Source organism: Schistosoma mansoni, chromosome 1 (genome assembly GCF_000237925.1).
Source record: "Schistosoma mansoni strain Puerto Rico chromosome 1, complete genome".
Lineage (NCBI taxonomy): Eukaryota > Metazoa > Platyhelminthes > Trematoda > Strigeidida > Schistosomatidae > Schistosoma > Schistosoma mansoni.
Window position 1 is genome coordinate 51,094,342 of NC_031495.1, and position 20,172 is coordinate 51,114,513.

The window sequence follows — 20,172 nt, forward strand, 5'->3', positions numbered from 1 at the left end:
CGCCATCAAACATTTCCGGCACGCTGTAGAAGGTCGTAAGTTCATCTTATTCACCGACCATAAGCCCTTAACGTATGCTCTGCATACCAAGTCTGACCGCTACTCACCACGAGAGTGCAGACATTTGGACTATATCTCCCAGTTCACGACAGACCTTCGTCACGTCAAAGGCGAGTCGAACTGTGTTGCTGATGCTTTATCACGTATCCAACTTAATGCAGTTACTTTGCCAATGCTTGACCTACCTGCTATAGCCGCCGCCCAAGCAAACGATACTTCATGCACGGAAGCACAACAGTCTACGTCCCTTCAGTGCCGGGAAGTACCCCTAGCTACTAGCTCAGGTACTATCCTATGCGATACTTCCACGGGCCTCCCTCGACCCATCGTACCCTCCGCTTATCGCCGTCTCGTCTTTGATGCTCTTCATGGTCTATCTCATCCTGGTATCGCAGCCACCCTACGCCTCATAGCTGCACGATACGTCTGGCCGTCAATGAATAAAGATGTCCGTATGTGGGTAAAACAATGTTTACAATGTCAACGATCAAAAGTGCACAGGCACGTAGCTGCCCCTATTGGCACTTTCGCTACGCCTGATGCTCGCTTCGATCACGTTCACATAGACATTGTAGGACCATTACCACCATCGCACGGGTATGATCACATACTCACGTGCATTGATCGTTTCACAAGATGGCCCGAAGCTATTCCCATCACGTCTATTACGGCGGAGACAGTTGCTCACCGCTTCGTAGAACGATGGATAGCTCTGTACGGTTGTCCCTCGACTGTCACGACTGACCGAGGACAACAATTTGAGTCCGCATTATTCTCCTCACTAACACGGCTTCTTGGTACGGAACGCATACGCACTACCGCCTACCATCCAGCATCAAACGGTTTAGTTGAACGGTTTCATCGCCAACTTAAAAGTGCTCTTCGAGCACACGAAAACAACAATTGGTACGAAACCCTTCCGCTCGTCCTCCTGGGAATCAGAACGAGTCTAAAGGCAGATATTCAATGTTCCGCCGCTGAACTTGTTTACGGCACGACATTGCGTCTGCCTGAGGAATTTTTCACACCACGGAGCAGCACTAAGTTCGGCGAATCAGACTACGTCCAACGACTGTCTGCATTCATGCGAACACTGACTCCGGTGTCAACTCGTATACAACATCGACAGGTCGCTCTCCCTCGAGAGTTATCTACCTGTTCACATGTTTTCATACGAGTAGATTCGGTACGCAAACCTCTACAACAGCCTTACGAAGGACCTTTTCACGTGATTTCCCATCACGAAAAGACCTTCAAGGTTGATCGACGTGGCCGCATCGAAACAGTCAGCATTGATCGTCTCAAGCCAGCACACGTCGATGACAGTGCTATACCTGATAAGCCGAGACCCAATGTTAGACCCATCAGAGCTTCTAGCGGGATTTCTACATCTACTTCGGATCCCACGCTAGATGCACCTAAGACCTCATTCTCACGTCCCAGTCAACAGCACGTGTCATCTGCCCCGTCTACGGACGAGACTTCCGTCTCACGTCCAGACCTGCAGACCACACCGCCCTTGACTGCGGATGAGATTGCAGGCTCACGAGGTTCGAACGAGACTACCGTCTCACGTTCCGGTCGCCGAGTACGCTTACCCGTACGCTTTCTCGACTAACCTCATAACCAACTACGGATACAGTATAGGAATCTACCCCTATACTACACGAAAGCTACACTTTTCTCTTTTTCTTTCATTTTTTTTTGTTTACCCCGAGCCTACGCCTCTGACCATCGCTGTTCTGGTATCGTCGACTTTAGTCGATCTTGGCGAAAGCTGGCCTGATCACCCACGCTATAGTCAACGCACTCAGTCGATCTCTCTGACTCCAAATACGTATGACATACATTTGGTCCCGAACATGGTTATCCTGGTCGCATCTGGTTCCTTGGCTCAATCTGGTTTCGTCCTACGTCTGCAGCGTTTCTGGTCCGGACCTCTACGAACGCAACCTTCAGATTCTGGATACAAACCACTCTGGTGTAGCATGCTAATTCAAGCAATCAATACAGCACGTTCCTTCTGGTACCGTTCTACGTCAAAGACTTTTGGTGGCAACTCGAGGATCAACGATCACTCCTGTTCTGCCAACGTTTTCGTCCTACAATTGCACGTTTCGCGATCAGTCCCACGAATGAAACCGCTACGTATCGAAAGTGTAAACCCTTTCTAGCGGGGGGCTCCTGTAGTGACCGGCCAGTCTCGATAAGAACACGATTGGAATAACAGAAACGATTATTATTATTGTAACCAATTGTACCAGAGATTGTTTTACTGTATTTGTTTAACTGTATCCGTTTCACTTCTTATTCCATATACCACCTGGTTTGGTTCGAGCTTGCTCACGCACTGCTTGTTCGCTTGTACTCTTTGGCACGTCTCGGTATTATTTCGATACCACGAGATCGCCAATAAATATACTTGATCTGGACTAATAAAGCCTTCTGATTTACGGGCTATCAAGGGAACCAAGTCATATTTGTACGCGTAATCGAATAGTAGTGGTGATCATAGTCCGCCCACGACTCGATATCCACTACACACTTATCAAGGTTAGATATAGGTTCAGAAGTTCTAAAATCATAGTGCATCCGGTACAGAAATTCATCTATGCGGCTCCGTAGTAGTCGGCCTCTGGAGCCATGATAAGGTCTCAAAAATTCTTTCAGCCTCCACCACATAGCCTCAATGTTGTAGTGATCTGTCATAGATTCCAAGGACCTGTGAGGTATATTTATGGAAGAGGTACTTACCCAATCTTCTTTAATACTACGGCCACGGTCGAATTTTCGTTTCCTTACAACTGTTTCGTCTATTTCAACGATCTTCCCTACTCCTCCATACGATTCGTGAACGTTTGTCAATTTTGTTGCACACATTTCTCGGCAATACTCGTACCACTGAACTGCCGAAATTTCACTTACATCGGCAAACGTGGCAGCAAGTGTAACTGGTGTTTTTATTATCCAATTTCAGACAAGGATCATAATTTGCCTTAACCTTAATTTTGATCGACCGAGAAAAGTGCTTGTTCGAGCTGATTTCTTCCAACATGAACATCGAAAGATAATCTCATCACGGTAGTCTGCACACCGTACAGCGGCCATTTGTGTACCACAGTCACAAGTATAGGAACTTCTTAATAATCCCTTCTCTTGTAGACGCTGAATTATCACGTCTCCACTAAAATCCGCTGTAAACCGACCGTGCGTAAGCATCAGGTACCGAACTTAGCGCCGTGACCTTGAAAACCCGCGAAAGCTTCTGATTGGCTCTTCCACATAGTCCATCTCGCCGTCCTCTCAAATGATCTGTCCTAGAGGGAAGGAAAAGATTAGACATATTAGTACCAAGGTCATCGTTCAGGATACGATAAGCCGATATTAGATCACCCCGTATTCTACGGTAGGATAACGCAAATATTTTGAGGTGTCTCAGTCTGTATTCATAAGATAGGCCAGATAGACCTTTTACTAATATAGTCACTCGGCGTTGGACTCGTTCCAGCATATCCGCCTCATATTTGAAACAAGGACTCGCTGCTTGAATCCCATATTGCAACTGTGGTCGCACGAATGTCGGGTGTAATAATCTAAACATCTCATCGAAATACTGGAAAGATCTACGAATAGACCACAATACCCTATAGCCTTTTGCAGCAGCAGCCTTACAGTGGCTGGTTGTCTTGAGATCATCGCTTAGTGTAACTTCTAGATCTTTATAGTTTCTTACTGTGGGTAACACGAATTCGCATATTGTGTAGTAATTCGAATCATCGTAGTTATTTAATTGCGTCACCACACTCTTGTTAGGATTCACTTTCAGTGACCACCAGTCCATCCATGCCACTAATGAGTTGAGATCATCCTGTAATACTATTCTATCTGACATGCTGAATATGGGTCTCCAAATCTTTATGTCATCGGCGAAGAGTAAGACGGATGACTTAGTTACAGTTGATAATTCATTTACATAAAGTAGGAAGAGAAGAGGACCGAGGATTGTGTCTTGGGGAACTGTGATGTTTGAGAGTATCTGAATTATAGTATGAACTAATGATCCCAGCAATAACGCAATTTAATCATGAAGTTTTAGATGAGCACGAACAAGTGTATTGTATTTGGGATTCAAAATCAAAACAGTCATCAATACAAGGGAATCACTTGTCATTCAAACACCATAGGAACTACACTTTTTACAGGTTCCCACGATTAAAGCCCCACTTACTCGTACCCTTCGTCTCCTGTCATGTAGAAAGTCACTTATCCAGTCTATCATCGTATAATGACTTCCAAAACTTTCCGGTTTCAATTTAAGACCAGAATGGAAGACCATATCAAAGGCTTTACTTAGATCTATGATGATCAAATCTATAGGAATATTTCGATCTTTTGCCTCAGCCCACTCTTCTATTGCAATGAGAAGACTTGTCAAACGTGATAGACCTTTCAGAAGACCATGTTCCCTGGATAAAAGATCATGTCCTTCCACATAGTTTATAACAGCCATCCGAATAATTTTTTCCATCAGTATTACAACTGCACTAGTTAAGCTAACGGATCGATAGTTACTAACTAAATCTATACTCCCAGCCTTATACACCGGACTAATTATCGCGTCTTTCCAGTCTCTGGGCAATTTGGACTGCCGCAGGGACATATCAAAACGTATCGCTAAAGGTTCAGCAATTATATCTGATAGGGCTTTCATTATCCCAGGATGGATATGATCAGGGCCACTGGACTTATCAGGTTTGAGATGCTGAAATAGTCTTAAGACAGTATCTTTCTCAATAACTTCAGGATCCATCCACAAGCCGCCACAACTACAATGAACAGTTGGTCGTTTCTCATTACTGATAGGAAACTTTTTACTGAAATAGTCCGATAAAGCTTCAGCTTTTTCGATATAATTTCTTGCCAATATTAACGGGTTTTCTACTACCAAAAGTAATGAGATTCCATCACTTCTCTGAGTTCGCCTCTTTATATATGAGAATAACCGTTCTGGACTATATTTACAATCCCTAACCAATTGTTTTTCATATGACCGTCTAGTCTTACTAATTATTGCCTTACAAGTACTCTTAATCTTACAATAACTGGATCTGCACTGTTCTAAGCCAGTAGAGATGGACATATTCCAGTGCTTTTTCCTACGTGTAAGAAGTTTCTTGACTTGTTTATTTATCCATGGTGGACTATTATTCGTTCTACGTGGTACCAAATATGGTATGAACATAGAAGTGGTTGAACTAAACTTGCCTTTAAACATAGACCATGCTTCCTCGACTGATGAGCTAGTATCTACTGACCAATCTGTCTTAGCAGGAAACTCCTGAATGGCTTTCCTATTGTGATGACCAAATCGAGCTATATTGACTGGAACATATGTTCCTGTAGGTTCTATCATGCCAGACAGGTCGATGGGAGAACGGTATGACTAAAAGCAGCAACACAAGGTCTAAGAGCGAAGTCGTACTGCTGACTGTAGAGAGGTGTGACAGCAATAAGTTGTTTCCATCGGACAACCTGCATCAGCAGCGCTGCTGCCTTCTCACAAGGAAGAAAGGGACTAGGAAAGGTCGACCCTAAAAATATCACGCCTCACCTTTCCTCACGGATTTTCGTCTCCGGCGGTAAGGCCCCTTGAAGAACGGAGCTAACACGTCGAAACACTCCCACAAAGAGGCCTTGTGCGACCGGCCTCAAACAGTTGTCCCTTGGGATCTGCGGTCACGCTCCCAGGCCGGTAAGACCAACATTAATGGAACTTCCTTTTCAGGTCCCTCAAGAAATACCTTTCCACGATATGGGCAGCCGGGAAATGATATCAGCCCTCGTACTCGTAACAACACACGAGAACAAGTTGGTCACATTTAAATCCTTCCCACATCTCCTAATAACTCTCTTATCTCCACGACTATCCCTTCTCACGTCCCTCTATCACCTCACACCGCTAGGGCAAATGATTCGAGTACACGGAACGTTATTCCTGGTCTCCTGAAACCACGCTCTAAACTATGTGTAGGAGCTTTTAACGTCCTAACACTGTGCCAAATAGGATAACAGGCTTCCCTAGATAGGACTTTAGAATCTCGCACCATCGATGCGTGCTGTGTCTTTGAAACGCACATACAGGATCCGAGTAACGTCATTCATTTGACCTCACCACGTTGAGATCAAGAACCAACTCGATTCACACTTCGTGTATCTGGGAGCCGTGATGCTGCTCTCCGTGGCCTCGTTGGCGTAGGTATAGCATTGAGTCCTAGGGCAGAACTAGCTCTTTTAGACTGGATCTCAGTAGACAGTCGTTTGTGCACTGTCTGAATAGACGGAACAGTGAGGACTCGGAAAGATAGGGATAGCCGTCGTTGCCCCTGCCTACTCTCCCACTGACTGCAGCTTAGATGATGTGAAGGATGAGTTTTACAGAAAACTTTCCGACCTCCGAAAAGCTAGGCGCTCTGATGTAGTAATAGTGGCTGTTGACTTTAATGCTCAAGTAGGTGAACTAAGCGAAAGACACCTGGATCGTTTTTATGGTGTCGTGGATCAAAGGACACATAATGACGACCGTCTGTTGCAGCTGTGCTCAGATAACCGCCTGTTTCTTGCAAATAATAACTTTAAGCACAAGGAAAACATCTTTTGACATGGTGACCCCCGAATTCTCCACAACGTTGGACCCAATTAGATCACATCGCTATTAGCCACCGATGGAGGGGCTCGATAGAAGACTCGTTCATTCTGGAGCACATGCATAGATCTAGACCGTGCTCTAGTGCGGGCACATATCTTTCTGCGTCTTACAGGACGCAGGAAAGACACTGCAAGGAAACCTTTTAGGGTTCTACTTAATGATAGGCAAGCTAATAATATATTCCAGGAACAACTAGAAAAACAGTTAGGCAGCCATGTAGGTTGTACCTACTCCAAAGCAGGGTGGAATGACATCGGAAAAGCTGTGGAAGCAGCAGTGATATCTGCTAGTACAGTAAACAATAAGGTTAGGGAAAAACTCTGGATCTCAGCAGCATCTACCTCACTGATAGATGTTCGGAAACCCGTCTGGCGCTGAACATAACGAAGGGCGGAGTCAGTTTAACCGCTGACTAACAAGAAGCCTACGCAGTGATCAGTAGCGAAAGCAAGAGAGATGGAAAAGGCAGCGGCAATAGGTAACAGCAGACAACTGTTCAGACTTGTTAAATAAACCGGTATTAGGAACCCAACTTTCAGCGAAACTATCTCGGAAAAAGATGGACGTATAATTCATTCTCAATCCAGGAGATTGGATCGATGGGCAGAACACTTTAGGGATCAGTTCAACTGGCCTTCAGCTACACTTCAGTTACCCACGATCCCCAGTCGACCTGATGGAAAGTTAATGTAAGTCCACCCACTCTCTACGAGGTTGAAAAAGCTTTAGGAAATCTGAAGCGAGGGAGGGCAGCGGGCCCTGACAGGTTTACCTCTGAGATTTTTAAGGACGATGGTCCAGTAATAGCAGCGATATTGACTGAGGTCTTAGGTAGAATCTGGGAACAGAACGTAATTCCATCTGACTGGTCCCAATCACTGATTGTGCCAGTCTATAAGAAAGGACAAAAGTCCTTCGACGCCTAACCAAAGCTCGTAAAGAGCAGACTAGAGAAAACCAGGCTGGTTTTCGACCTGTACCTGGTTGTATAGACCAGATATTCACTCTACGTCAGGTCCTAGAACATAGACACATATTCAGACGTCCCACAATAGTAGTATTTCTCGACCTTAAGGTGGCATTTGACTTTGTTGATCGTGAGGTTCTATGGCAGTGTTTGTCACTGAAAGGAGTACCAACAAAGTACATTAACCTTATATAGGCTCTCTACTCGAACACAACTGGTCGAGTTAGAGCTTATGGCGAACTGTTATCAGAAGTGATTACCTCAAGTGGTGTTCGTCAGGGCTGTCCACTCTCTCCATCCTTGTTCAACTTTATCGTAGACGTGCTTTTAGAAATAACACTTTCCTCATCCAAATTTAGAGGAGTTAAACTTCTACCAGGAGACTCACTTGTTGACTTGGAATATGCCGACGAAATAGTTCTATTTGGTGAAGATGCTGACCACTATAAGCAACAATGCAGACATGTTCGGGATGCGATTCTCTCCCTCGAAACGCTAAATGTTACTTCAGGAGTGAGTTGCATCTGCACCTGAACTAATGATAGGGAGTGAAGTAATTGAGCGTGTCGACCGCTTCACTCATCTTGGGAGTCTCATCGGCCCTTGTGGTCTGGTGTGTGACAAAATCTCAGCGCGGATGCAGAAGGCTCGTCTAGCTTTCGCCAACTTGTGTCATTTATGGCGTAGGCGAGATATCCGTCTATCAACCAATGGACGGCTTTACTGCGCAACAGTTCGTTCTGCCCTACTTTATGGCAGTGAAACATGGCCGGTAAGGGTAGAGGATATTTGTAGGCTACTAGATTTCGATCATAGGTGTCTTCGAAGCATTGCTCGTATATCCTGAGACCACCGAGTAAGTAATGCAGATGTTAGGAAACGGGTACTAGGTATGGACAAAGTAGTGAAACTTCATCAGTTGAGATGGCTAGGACACGTGTTACGTATGCCCAACCACCGACGTGCGGTGTTTCATGGTGTAGGAGTAGGTTGGAATAAAGGTATGGGGCGGCCAAACCAAAACGTAGCACTAATCCATGAAGTCACTGACAAGTGGACTGAGCCATGTTGGTAGGTGTAGACTACCTGGCTGGGATCCGCGAGATGAGAGCAACCGATGGTTAGAGACCTTGAATAGCATGACTCAGAATCGTTTCCAATGGCGAAGGTGCCTTACAAACGCCATGTGTTCAGTTAAGCCTATTACCACTCGATCGCAATCAACTGATATTTTCCTTCAACCTGCCTTACCCTATAGTGCACACGTCACGACTTCGACGACCTCGAAACGGCAAACGACGGACCCTTCAAAGCGAACCTAAGTACTATATCATCGATAAGAACAGAACTAACGATAACATCATTATCGCCGTGTATTTAGAAGACCCTAATCATGTCGATACAATCGACAGACACGAATCTCACAATTACGATACCCCACCCGACCATCCACAATCACGACGACACTTCGGTGGTATCTGACAACAGACAACGCGTTCTGGAAGAAGAGTAAGATTTGCAGAACACTTGGACGACTACTGCACGTAAGACACAGCACATTTTCTTTCACCTCGATTTTTTCTATTCTTGTGTCAAGAAACAAAAACAAACCACTTTCATATGCTCATATATATATTTACTTTTTTCTCCAAAAAACGAAAAAAAATATTTTTGATAATATGCTTATATATATATATATATATACTTTCCAAAAATAATTATGGGAAAATCGTTTCTACGCTATGTATGGTATATTATTTCCCTTTTTCTGCCTGTTTTGTATCCTTACTCACGCACGGGTGTAGTTCGGCATGAACTTACATATCGTTTTTCCTTTTCCAGGACGGCTAGAAAACCGGCAAAAATTACGATGAATCAAACTTTTGATTGTATTTGTTTTTCTCTACTATGCTGTACCACATGGCCCCATATGGTAAGGAAAGACGACCAGATGCTACTGAACATTGCAAGCTATCAGAGGAGTGTTTACCAACGACAAACTCGTTGAGTTTGAACTTCAAACCAGCCATGTCTTAGGGTCATAACAGCTTTTGTAGGTATTCAAAAACTTCTTATCATTAGGAACACACAGAAACAAAAACAATCGGACTAAACGTATTACATTTTCCAATGTTATGATGCTGTCTGTTTTCGGGAGACGTGTTCCAGTTATTTTTCAATGGATTGCAAGGAAATAAATCAAATAAAAATTTAATTACTGTCATCCGATAATCACTGCACCTGACTCGCCCTTATTTTGCTTGTCTTCTGAAGCAGATAATTCGCAAAGACATTCTAAAAAAAGTACAAAAGCCTAGGACAACTTACTTGTCAGCTGACTAACGACTTTCCCATAGAATCATCAGCTAATGGAATTCATCACCTCAACAAATGACTGAAGCTCCACCTGTCGGCGCTTTCGAAAGTTGGATCAACTGAGAAACCATCATTGCCAAGACTAGCGCAAGTTACCTAGCCTCCTGTCCTTTCCAAACTGAAACTGAAATGTGAATAGTAAAAGTAACGTTAGTAGACTGCGATGGTGTTTACAGATTACTGTGACTGCATGCCACAGCATTCCAAAGATTTACGTTTATACATTTCTCCAACCAGAAAAGTTGTTGAGTAAAGAATAAACGTGTGATTCAGTAAACCAGCTAGTTTTTATTACTGTCTTTTTATATTATCATCATATCACTGACTAAGTTCTTACAACAGGTAACGGGATTATTCAGAATGATATTGAATTTACAGAATCCTAGTTGTCGATTAGCTCTATATTCTATGAAGTTGTCTTGACACACTATTTCCAATCGAATATTTGAGCCTGAAATAAATCTCTAAAGTTGTTTTCTCTCTTACGATCAGATGTATGTTTTCTTTGTGGGTTTTGTTAAGCAGACAAATTAATTAGCCTCTGGTTTATGAGAAACTTGAAAGTATCTAGATCGGTATTTAGTGACAGTATCAATAAGAAGAGACACTAGTTATTTATCACCAGACGAAGTTTACTATGCAAGTGTTTGTATATTGTGGTAGACCTGGAAAAGGAAAAATAGAAATTGCGAGTGCATGTCGAAATACAGTCGTACTTGCGTAAAGACACAAGGAGAGCGGAAGAAAAGGCAAATAACCTAATACGATTGCGATAGCGTGAAAGCGATTTACAAACATTTGATGTGTTTTTGTTTGTTTTATTTTCTTTTAAAAATATGTATTCGCTTATCAGAAAAAAATTGTTTTTTTGTGGAACAAATATATAAGAATGAGCATATTAAACTTTTTTATAATATATATATTCCACAACAACTCAGTCCCCCCACAGCTGATTAGTCAATAGAATGTCATGAAGAAAACCTCTACTGTCATCGTGAGGATAGAAATGTTGCAATCGACAAAATTAATTGTTATGCCAAGTCAGATGCTTGATTTAAACATAGCAGGCGATAGAGACCCGAATCGCTCCACGCTAACACCTCTGACTGTGACACTGAGTCGCGTGGGCTCGTATTCCACACAGGATGTCTGTTCCCTTAAGATTCCAGGTGCACCTTACTGACGAGCGCCAGCTAGCACGGAACCTCAGTTCACGGCTCCTTGTCGATTGCCTCCGACCAACTACCATGGTTCAGGCCGGTTAATAATATCAGATAAAATCACGATGACAGCCTACTCCAATATAAATATTTTACCTCATGCAACAAATCAAGCAGAACAACAAAAGTGAATGAAACACTTTAGGAAATGTTATGGAAACTTCCAGGTTCAAACTACCATGAAGTGCATAGGCAGCTTGAGACAATGCTTCGGTCGTGCCACTCATTCATTGGCTAACTAGGACAGCTAGTGAGGTTCGAAAGTATTCTACAAAGGAAACTCAAGTTCAGTGATGCCATGTTGTGCTCCCATCGTTGACTGATTCGTACGATTTCCCAGTCACCTAGTATACGCGTTGCTACGCTCACTCGCAATTCTAAAACTGAAGTCATAAACTACCCGGTTGTAAATCACTACTGAACTCCTAGGCTAGGTGGAACACAAGTTAGGAAATCCCAGTTTCGAGAGCTGACCCAGCACATACACTTAACTACCATTATACCTTTGGACAAAGCGAGAACAATAAGATCTACAGGACACAACCAACCAACTCCCCTCCTTCTCTTCTCCACAAATAATTCCGTACACTGGTTACTTCCAACAATATATTTCAGTTCCAATTCACTTCTCTCTCTCCTCTCAGACTCGCAAAGTTCTATATCACCACAACTAAATTAGCAATGTTTCGCAAACACTGGTTAACGCCATTCTCTCTGGATTGATTAGTCAACCATGGTTTGGTGGCTATTATACTCCAATATTGAATGTTCTTATTCTAGGCCGTTTCTATTTCACAGGAAGCGCTTGATATATCCGAATTCAAGGGACCCGATGAAATGCGTCCTAGGTTATTAATGGAACTAGTAAATCTCGTTGCCAACCGCTCAAGTACATGTTCGAACCTATCTGTAACCCAGGGTCGATTACCAGAAAACTGGAAGAATGTTATAGTAGGTTCTGTCTTTAGAGCAGGTACGAAACATAAGCCCGAAGACCACCGAACCGTAAGCCTAACTGGCGTGGTTCTTAAATTTCTAGAAAAAAAATATTCGGAAAGAGTTGTCCAAGTGTCTTAACGAAAACCGGATCCTTTCTGAAAAACTTCATGGCTATAGAGCAGGTTATTCCTGTCTCATCGACTTTTTAGTAGCTCGTGGAAGTTTGTGCACTCTCAGGGATCAAAAGGTACATATAGACGTAGTCTATATTGACTTCAGCAAAGATTTCGACAAAGTTCCTCTTAACCAGATGTTATGGAGAGCGATAAAAAGTGAAGTTGGTAGTTTGGTTCTTCAAAAGACCTGGGGAAATTATCTGACTGGTCTGAAATTTGGCAGTTTCTGATAAATGATTCCAAGTGCAATGTGCATATTCGTCACCACAGTACAGATACATACACGGTTAATAACATTGAGCTAATTGTTGCCCAGACACACAAATACTTGAAAGTCATCGTTAGACAAAAATTAAAAATTACTGCACATTACTATGCAATAACCGTCAAAGATTCAATACATAAGGCCTTAAGCCATGTAAATGCTAAAAAAGTACTGCGAACAAGCAGCTAGCCACTGTGTAAAATGAGCTGTTGGGAAAGGTTCAGAGAACATTGGCTAATCTGATTTCTTGAAAAGAAAAGCTCCTGTGTGATGCTCGACGGACTAAACTAAACTTAATTCCCTTGCCATATAGAAGAACCAGAGGCGACTTGATCACAAATTTGAAAAATACTTCGTAATAACACTGCATCTGATATGCACTAACTTTCATTGGCTTAATAAACAGAAAATTTACGAGGACACTCTAAAACAGTTTACAACCCTAGAACAAACTACTTGTCAGCTAACTACCGACTTTCCCATTGAATTATAAACGCATGAAATTCATTACCTCTACACGTTATTGAAGTAACAACTGTCGAACCTCAAAACAAAGTTGGACCAATTGAGTGACCACAATTGCCAAGACTAACACAAGCCATCTAGCCTACTGTTGTTTCCAAATTAAAACAAAATAACACACGGGCTCATCCCGTCCTCGAGGCACGATTGTTCTCATAGGAAGCTACGTTGACTCACTCCAAACCTATTTACATGAATGCGACATGACTGCACCGTTAACATCTTGCTCTAGTTGATTTCGAATTGAAACTAGTGTAAAAATACTAGGCCAGTTTACAAACAAGCTCACCTACATATACATATGCACTGTCCCTCCCATTCCACTTGTTACATACACAAACACTACTTCTATTTCAGCTTCAAGTTGGTATCTCCGAACAAACCCATACCTCGTTTCGCGAAATTAAAAGATACCCAGTCTGACCATCAACAAGAAGAATGGACATATACCTACCACCTCTAAAGTCCAAAGGTTTACAACTCCGACGACTAGATAAAGCTTATAATAAATCCACCTCCATATTCAGGATTATCCAACTGACCGACCACCCGTTCTTCGACACACTGTGATGATCGACTGACTCGATCGAACATAGGCATTTCCAACAACCAAGGAAATGATTATTACATTTCCCCAACCCACATATCCCAATGTGGAATACGATGCGAAACACGTGCATTGTCATCCTTACCTATTTCACATCTCATCTGTTGTCGGGCAGTAACCAACTAACTAATAACTGCAGGCCGTTCAGACTACTCAACTAAATATTTACTGTCTCAGAAGAGATCATCTCACCTAACTTAGTTGTTAATCCAGTCGTCAAGCAAATCCACTTCCAGCTCTAAAGTACAAGTCACTTCAGTTTGGAAAGGATAGGAGGCTTGATGGCCAGTGTTAGTCGTGGCGATGATGGTCTCTCAGTTGATCCAAATTTCTTTTGAAAGAGTCGACGGATGGAGCCTCAACCACGTGCTGAGGTAATAAATTCCACTCGTTGATGATTCGATGGGAAAGTCGATAGTCAGCTGACAAGTAATTCGTTCTGGGCTTGTGAACTTTCATGGAGTGTCCTCGTAAATTTTCTGTTTTGGAAGACAAGAAAAATGAGGGTATATAAGGTGCAAATTTATCACTAAGCAATTTGAAAACTGTAATCAAGTCGCCTCTGAATCTTCGATATGACAGCGGGAATATGTTTAGCTTGGTCAGTCTAGTATTATACTGGAGCTTCGCTATTCCGGAAATCAGCTTAGTTGCTGTTTTCTGAACCCTTTCCAAGATCTCACTGTCTTTTTTTAGGCAGGGGCTAGCTGCTTGTATGTAGTAATCAAGTTTAGGACGCACGAACACTGTATACAAAGTCAGAAACGTTTTAGCGTCAAGATGACTAAAAGCCCTACGTATGGACCATAAAGTTGTAAAACCTTCGGCGGCTATTACACGGCAGTGTGCAGTAGTCTTCAAGTCTTGACTAACGACGACTCCTAAGTTGTGTGTCTGAACAATAGGTAGCTCAGTGTTATTCATTGCGTATTTATCTGTACCCTGGTGGCCAATATGCATCACAATACACTTGGAAGTGTTTATCGGCAATTGCCAGGTTTGGGACCATTCAGATAATTTCTCCAGGTCGTTATGGAGTTCTAAGCTATCACACTTACTTTGTATCGCTCTCCATATCTTGATGTTGTCGGCATAGAGCAAGACTGATGACGATAGTAGACGAGGGAGGTCATTTACGTACAAAAGGAATAACACTGGCCCCAAAACTGTAACCTAGGGGACTCCACTAAGTACAGTTTCCCAGCTAGATAACTTGGAGTTCACCCGTACTCTTTGTTGACGCCCAACTAGGAAGTCTTTTATCCACATCAATAGATTGTCTCCAATCCCGACATTCCTGAGCTTATATAACAGCCGGTTGTGAGGAAATTTGTCGAAAGCTTTGCTGAGATCGATATAGGCTACGTCTACAGGTAACTTTTGGTCCTTAAGAGTGCACCAGCTTTCACGAGCGACTAATAAGTTAGAGACAAGAATAACCTGTTCTAAAACCATGCTGCTTCTCCGAGAGGATCCGGTTTTAATCGGGGTTCTTAAACAGCTTTTTCCGAATAATCTTTTCAAAGATTTTAACAACCACACTAATTAGGCTAATATGTCTGTAATTCTCAGGCTTATGTTTCTTACCTGCTTAGAAGACAGGACTTACTATGGCGTTTTTCCAGTCATTCGGAAAACGATCCTGGGTTACGGATAGATTGAAACATATACTTAAGGAGTTGAAAGATATATTTAGAAGATGATCCAACCTGGCATACCATCAGCCTGGTACTTCTTCGTAATGATAAGCACACAGACCTTTGAAGATACCATTAAAACTAATGTCGTCAGCATCCAATGTAGAACACTTACAGAGCTATTGATTTTAGGGATTTTTTTACATCTGCACCTTCAATTCCTCATTGATAATCCAGGTTTTTGGCCTGCTGTGTTCAATACACAAATCAGAATCTTATGTGAACCTTTATTACGAGGCTTTGCAAATACTTCAGTTAATACAGTTAGTCTTATTCGTCAACAACCTAAATTGTCTAATCAAACATCTTGATTTTTTGGTTGTTACCACAAACAATAGCCGGTATGATACCAGTTTGTTGACCTGAATGTGTGAGCCAATGAAAAGTGAGGGAACAATGTAGAATATTCTACGCAAATCCATTCTGCTCCTATTGGTCCAATGGTTTCTATTTTTAGAAACCAAATAATAATTTCTCGAATATTCTAAACCGTGTTTATAAATCCACGCTCAACGCGCTCATCACTAGTCCATTGTTTGGTTAGCTGCATTTTGACGCTGTACGATGCCGGAATCAATGTGTACTGAACAACAACCTGAGGAGTTTGCCTTCCAGGCTGAGATCGCCCAGCTTATGAGCTTGATTATCAACACATTCTACTCCAACAAAGAAATATTCCTTCGTGAGCTTATATCCAATGCCAGTGATGCTCTGGACAAGTTGAGGTATAAGAGTTTGACTGATCCATCTGTCCTTGATACCGGTGAAGAAATGTATATCAAGCTGATACCTAACAAGGAGGCTGGGACTTTGACTGTTCTGGATACCGGTATTGGCATGACAAAAGCAGATTTGATTAAAAACTTGGGTACAATCGCTTCTTCCGGCACAAAAGCATTTATGGAGGCTCTGGCTGATGGTGTTGATATATCAATGATTGGCCAATTCGGTGTGGGTTTCTATTCTGCCTACCTCATTGCCGACCGCGTCCAAGTAGTGACGAAGAATAATGATGACGACCAGTACATTTGGGAGTCGTCCGCTGGTGGAACTTTCACGATTGCACCAGATGACAGTGAGATGCCGAAACGTGGCACTAAGGTGATATTACATCTGAAAGAAGACCAGCTAGAATATCTTGAAGAAAGGAAGATACGAGATATAGTGAAGAAGCATTCCAGTTTTATCAACTATCCTATCAAGCTGGTTGTAAATAAAGAGCGAACAAAGGAGGTGTCTGATGACGAATCTGAAAAAGTAGAGTCAAAAGAGACTGAAGAATCTGATGACAAGCCGAAAGTCGAAGATCTAGATGAGGACGAGGAAGACGAGAATAAGGAGAAGAAGAAAAAGAAGGTGACGGAGAAGTATACTGAGGAAGAACAGTTGAACAAGCTTAAGCCGCTCTGGACGCGCAATCCCGAAGATATAACTACAGAAGAGTATGCAGAGTTTTACAAGTCGTTAACTAATGATTGGGAGGACCACCTTGCGGTGAAGCACTTTTCTGTTGAAGGTCAGTTAGAGTTCCGTGCATTGCTTTTTGTGCCTAAACGCGCACCAATTGATATGTTTGAAGGGACGCGAAAAAAGCGGAGCAACATTAAATTGTATGTGCGAAGAGTCCTCATCATGGATACCTGTGAGGATATGATTCCCGAGTACTTGAGTTTCGTTCGCGGAGTTGTCGATAGTGAGGACCTGCCTCTTAACATCAGTCGTGAGGTGTTGCAACAGAACAACGTATTAAAGGTCATCCGTAAGAGCCTGGTCAGGAAATGTATTGAATTATTTGAAGAGATAGCAGAAGATAAAGAAAACTACAAGAAGTTCTATGAGCAATTCTCAAAAAGTATAAAATTGGGCATCCATGAAGATAGTGTGAATAGAGCGAAGTTGTCCGAATTATTACGTTTCTATTCTTCAGCTTCTGGTGATGAAATGATTAGCCTGAAGGACTATGTGTCACGTATGAAACCTGAACAGCAGGATATTTACTACATAACAGGTGAATCAAAGCAAGCAGTGATGAACTCACCATTTGCTGAGAAACTTACTCAACGTGGATTCGAGGTGTTGTACATGGTCGATCCGATAGATGAGTATGCAGTGACCCACCTACGGCAATATGAAAATAAAAAGTTAGTTTGCGTTACTAAGGATGGTCTTCAACTGCCTGAGAGTGAGGAAGAGAAAAAACAGTTCGAAGAGCTGAAGGCGTCGTACGAAACACTTTGCAAAGAGATTCAGCAGATACTTGGTAAGAACGTTGAGAAGGTTAGTATTTCGAATCGACTTACAAATTCCCCATGTTGCGTTGTAACTTCAGAGTTCGGTTGGTCTGCTAACATGGAGAGGATCATGAAGGCACAAGCACTCCGAGACTCCAGCACTATGGGCTACATGGCAGCTAAGAAACAGTTAGAGCTGAATCCATATCATCCGATGATCAAAGCATTGAAAGAACAGTTTGAGAGTGGTAGTTCGACGAAACTTGTAAGGGATCTCGTTCAACTATTGTTCGACACTGCATTGCTTTCTTCAGGTTTCTCACTGCCTGATCCCAAGCTGCACTCCAAGAGCATCCACCATATGGTTTGCATGTGCCTGGATATTCCCGATGAAGAGATAAAGGCAAAGGAAGTCCCAAGTAATGGTCTCGAGAAAGAGGTCGCGCCTGCTGAAGTGGTTGATGACGGCATGGAAGAAGTGGATTAGCTTGTCTGCATTTTTGTATATATCCAGTGATTAATAAACGATAATCTTGAATTCGTTGTTTTCATTTATTATATAGCCTGCGATGTTAGGTAGTTAGTTTTGTACGCGTCTAGGTTGAGTGCGAGTCTCGATAGGCATGTAAGGGCCCTTAGAAGTTGCCGTGGTAATTCGTCGAGTATGAAGACAGTGTGGTACGGGTCCGTTTAGATTTAGAGAACCAGGCGTTTCCTAAAATTGGAGTCAGGTATAGGCATTTCGTAAGCGTTGTTGAGACTGCCGAGAAGTACGCTGAAGACGAGTGAGTTGTTTGATGTAAAGTAGGTAACGCACGCATTTGGCGTCGGCCGAAATTGCCGTACCTCAGTAGTGTCAATATATAAGAGAATGGCTATGTATAAGGATAGTCTCAAGGTTTAACGGAATGGAAAGGGTATACACCATGTCACACGGAGTCTTCAACCCGTGGTTCCGATATTTTCGCGGACCCCAACCAAGTAGTCTGTATCTACCAACGTGGCTCACACTAGAAGTAAGTGACTTCAAGCACTGATGCCATGTTTTGGTTTGGCCGCCCCTAACTCTTCCCACCATCCCCTACACTAGTCAGCATCGCGCGTCGTGGTAATCGATGTTCAGGCATACGCAACACGTGGCCCAACCATCTCAGTCGATGAAGATTCATGACCCCATCGACTGAGTTACCATGATTCTCTAATACTTCATGTCTGACCTCACTATTACTTACCCGGTGATCCCAGAAGATGTGGTCAGTATTTCTAAGGTATCTGTGGTCAAACACTGGTAACTAATGTGTCTCTTCTACTCTCAATGGCCATGTTTAACACCCGCAAAGTAGAAGAGAGCAAACTGGTGCACAGTATACACGTCCCTTAATTGATAGACGGATAACTCGTCTTCGCCATACGTGACGTAAGTTGGCAAATGCCAAACGAGCTTTTTGAATCCGTGCTGAGATTTCGTCAGACACCAACACATTAGGGCTGATCAGACTTCCAAGATAAGTGAAGTTGTCGACGCGTTCGACTACTTCACTCCCTATCCTTAGTTCAGGTGTTGACGCAGGCCAGTACTGGAGTAACCATTTACATATAGAGGGGGAGAAAGGCATTCCAAACATCTTGGCATTGTTACTCACTACTAATAGAAGACTGCATTTTGTCAGTGTCTTCACCAAACAGGACTATGTCTTCTGCCTATTCAAAGTCGATAAGTGGACCTCCTGAAAGGAGATCAATTCCTGAAAATTCAGTCGACGAGAGCGTTATTTCCAGCAGTAGGTATATAATGAAGTTGAACAAAGATGGAGATAGTGGACAGCCTTGCCGGACACCACTTGATGTTGTAAAATCAGATGACAGTTCGCCATAAGCTTTCACTGGACTGGTAGTGTTCGAGTAAAGAGCGTTCACAAGGTTAATATACTTCTGAGGTACACCTTTCAATGACAACCACTGCCAAAGAACATCTCGGTCTACAGAGTCAAATGCTGCTTTTAAGTCAAGAAAAACTATCATTGTCTGTGCTCTAAAACCTAACGAATAATGAATATGTGGACGATGCAGCTACGACCAGGTCTAAAGCCAGCCTGATTTCCTCGTGATTGGAGTTCACTAGTCTTAGTTAGGCATCCGAAAATTATTGAGGCTAGTATTTTAGATGCTATGTTAGTCAGTCTAATCTCTCTATAGTTATCACAGGATGATTTTGGCCCCATATATATCGAGACAATAAGTGAGTGACCAGTCAGATGGGATTACGTCCAGATCCCAGATTTTAGCCAAAGTATTAATCAAATTATCGCATAGTATTCCACATTGGGATATGTGGGTTGGGGAAATGTAATAATCATTTCCTTGGTTGTTGGAAATGCCTATGTTCGATCGAGTCAGTCGATCATC

General features: G+C 42.7%; 1 protein-coding gene across 2 annotated transcripts; it reads left to right on the top strand.

Annotated features, from left to right (window-relative positions):
* Positions 1-16,058: 16,058 nt before the first annotated feature.
* Smp_072330.1 (putative heat shock protein) lies at positions 16,059-18,306 on the top strand (the record flags this gene model as incomplete). 2 transcript variants are annotated; one of them, XM_018794770.1, is made up of 2 exons in its annotated part: positions 16,059-17,294; positions 17,334-18,306. In XM_018794770.1, 2 exons carry the CDS (start codon positions 16,100-16,102, stop codon positions 18,251-18,253), a joined length of 2,115 nt encoding a protein of 704 aa, XP_018649148.1. The 2 variants fall into 2 exon arrangements, with proteins under 2 accessions (XP_018649148.1, XP_018649149.1); XM_018794769.1 differs by having other exon boundaries at positions 16,100-18,253.
* Positions 18,307-20,172: the final 1,866 nt, after the last annotated feature.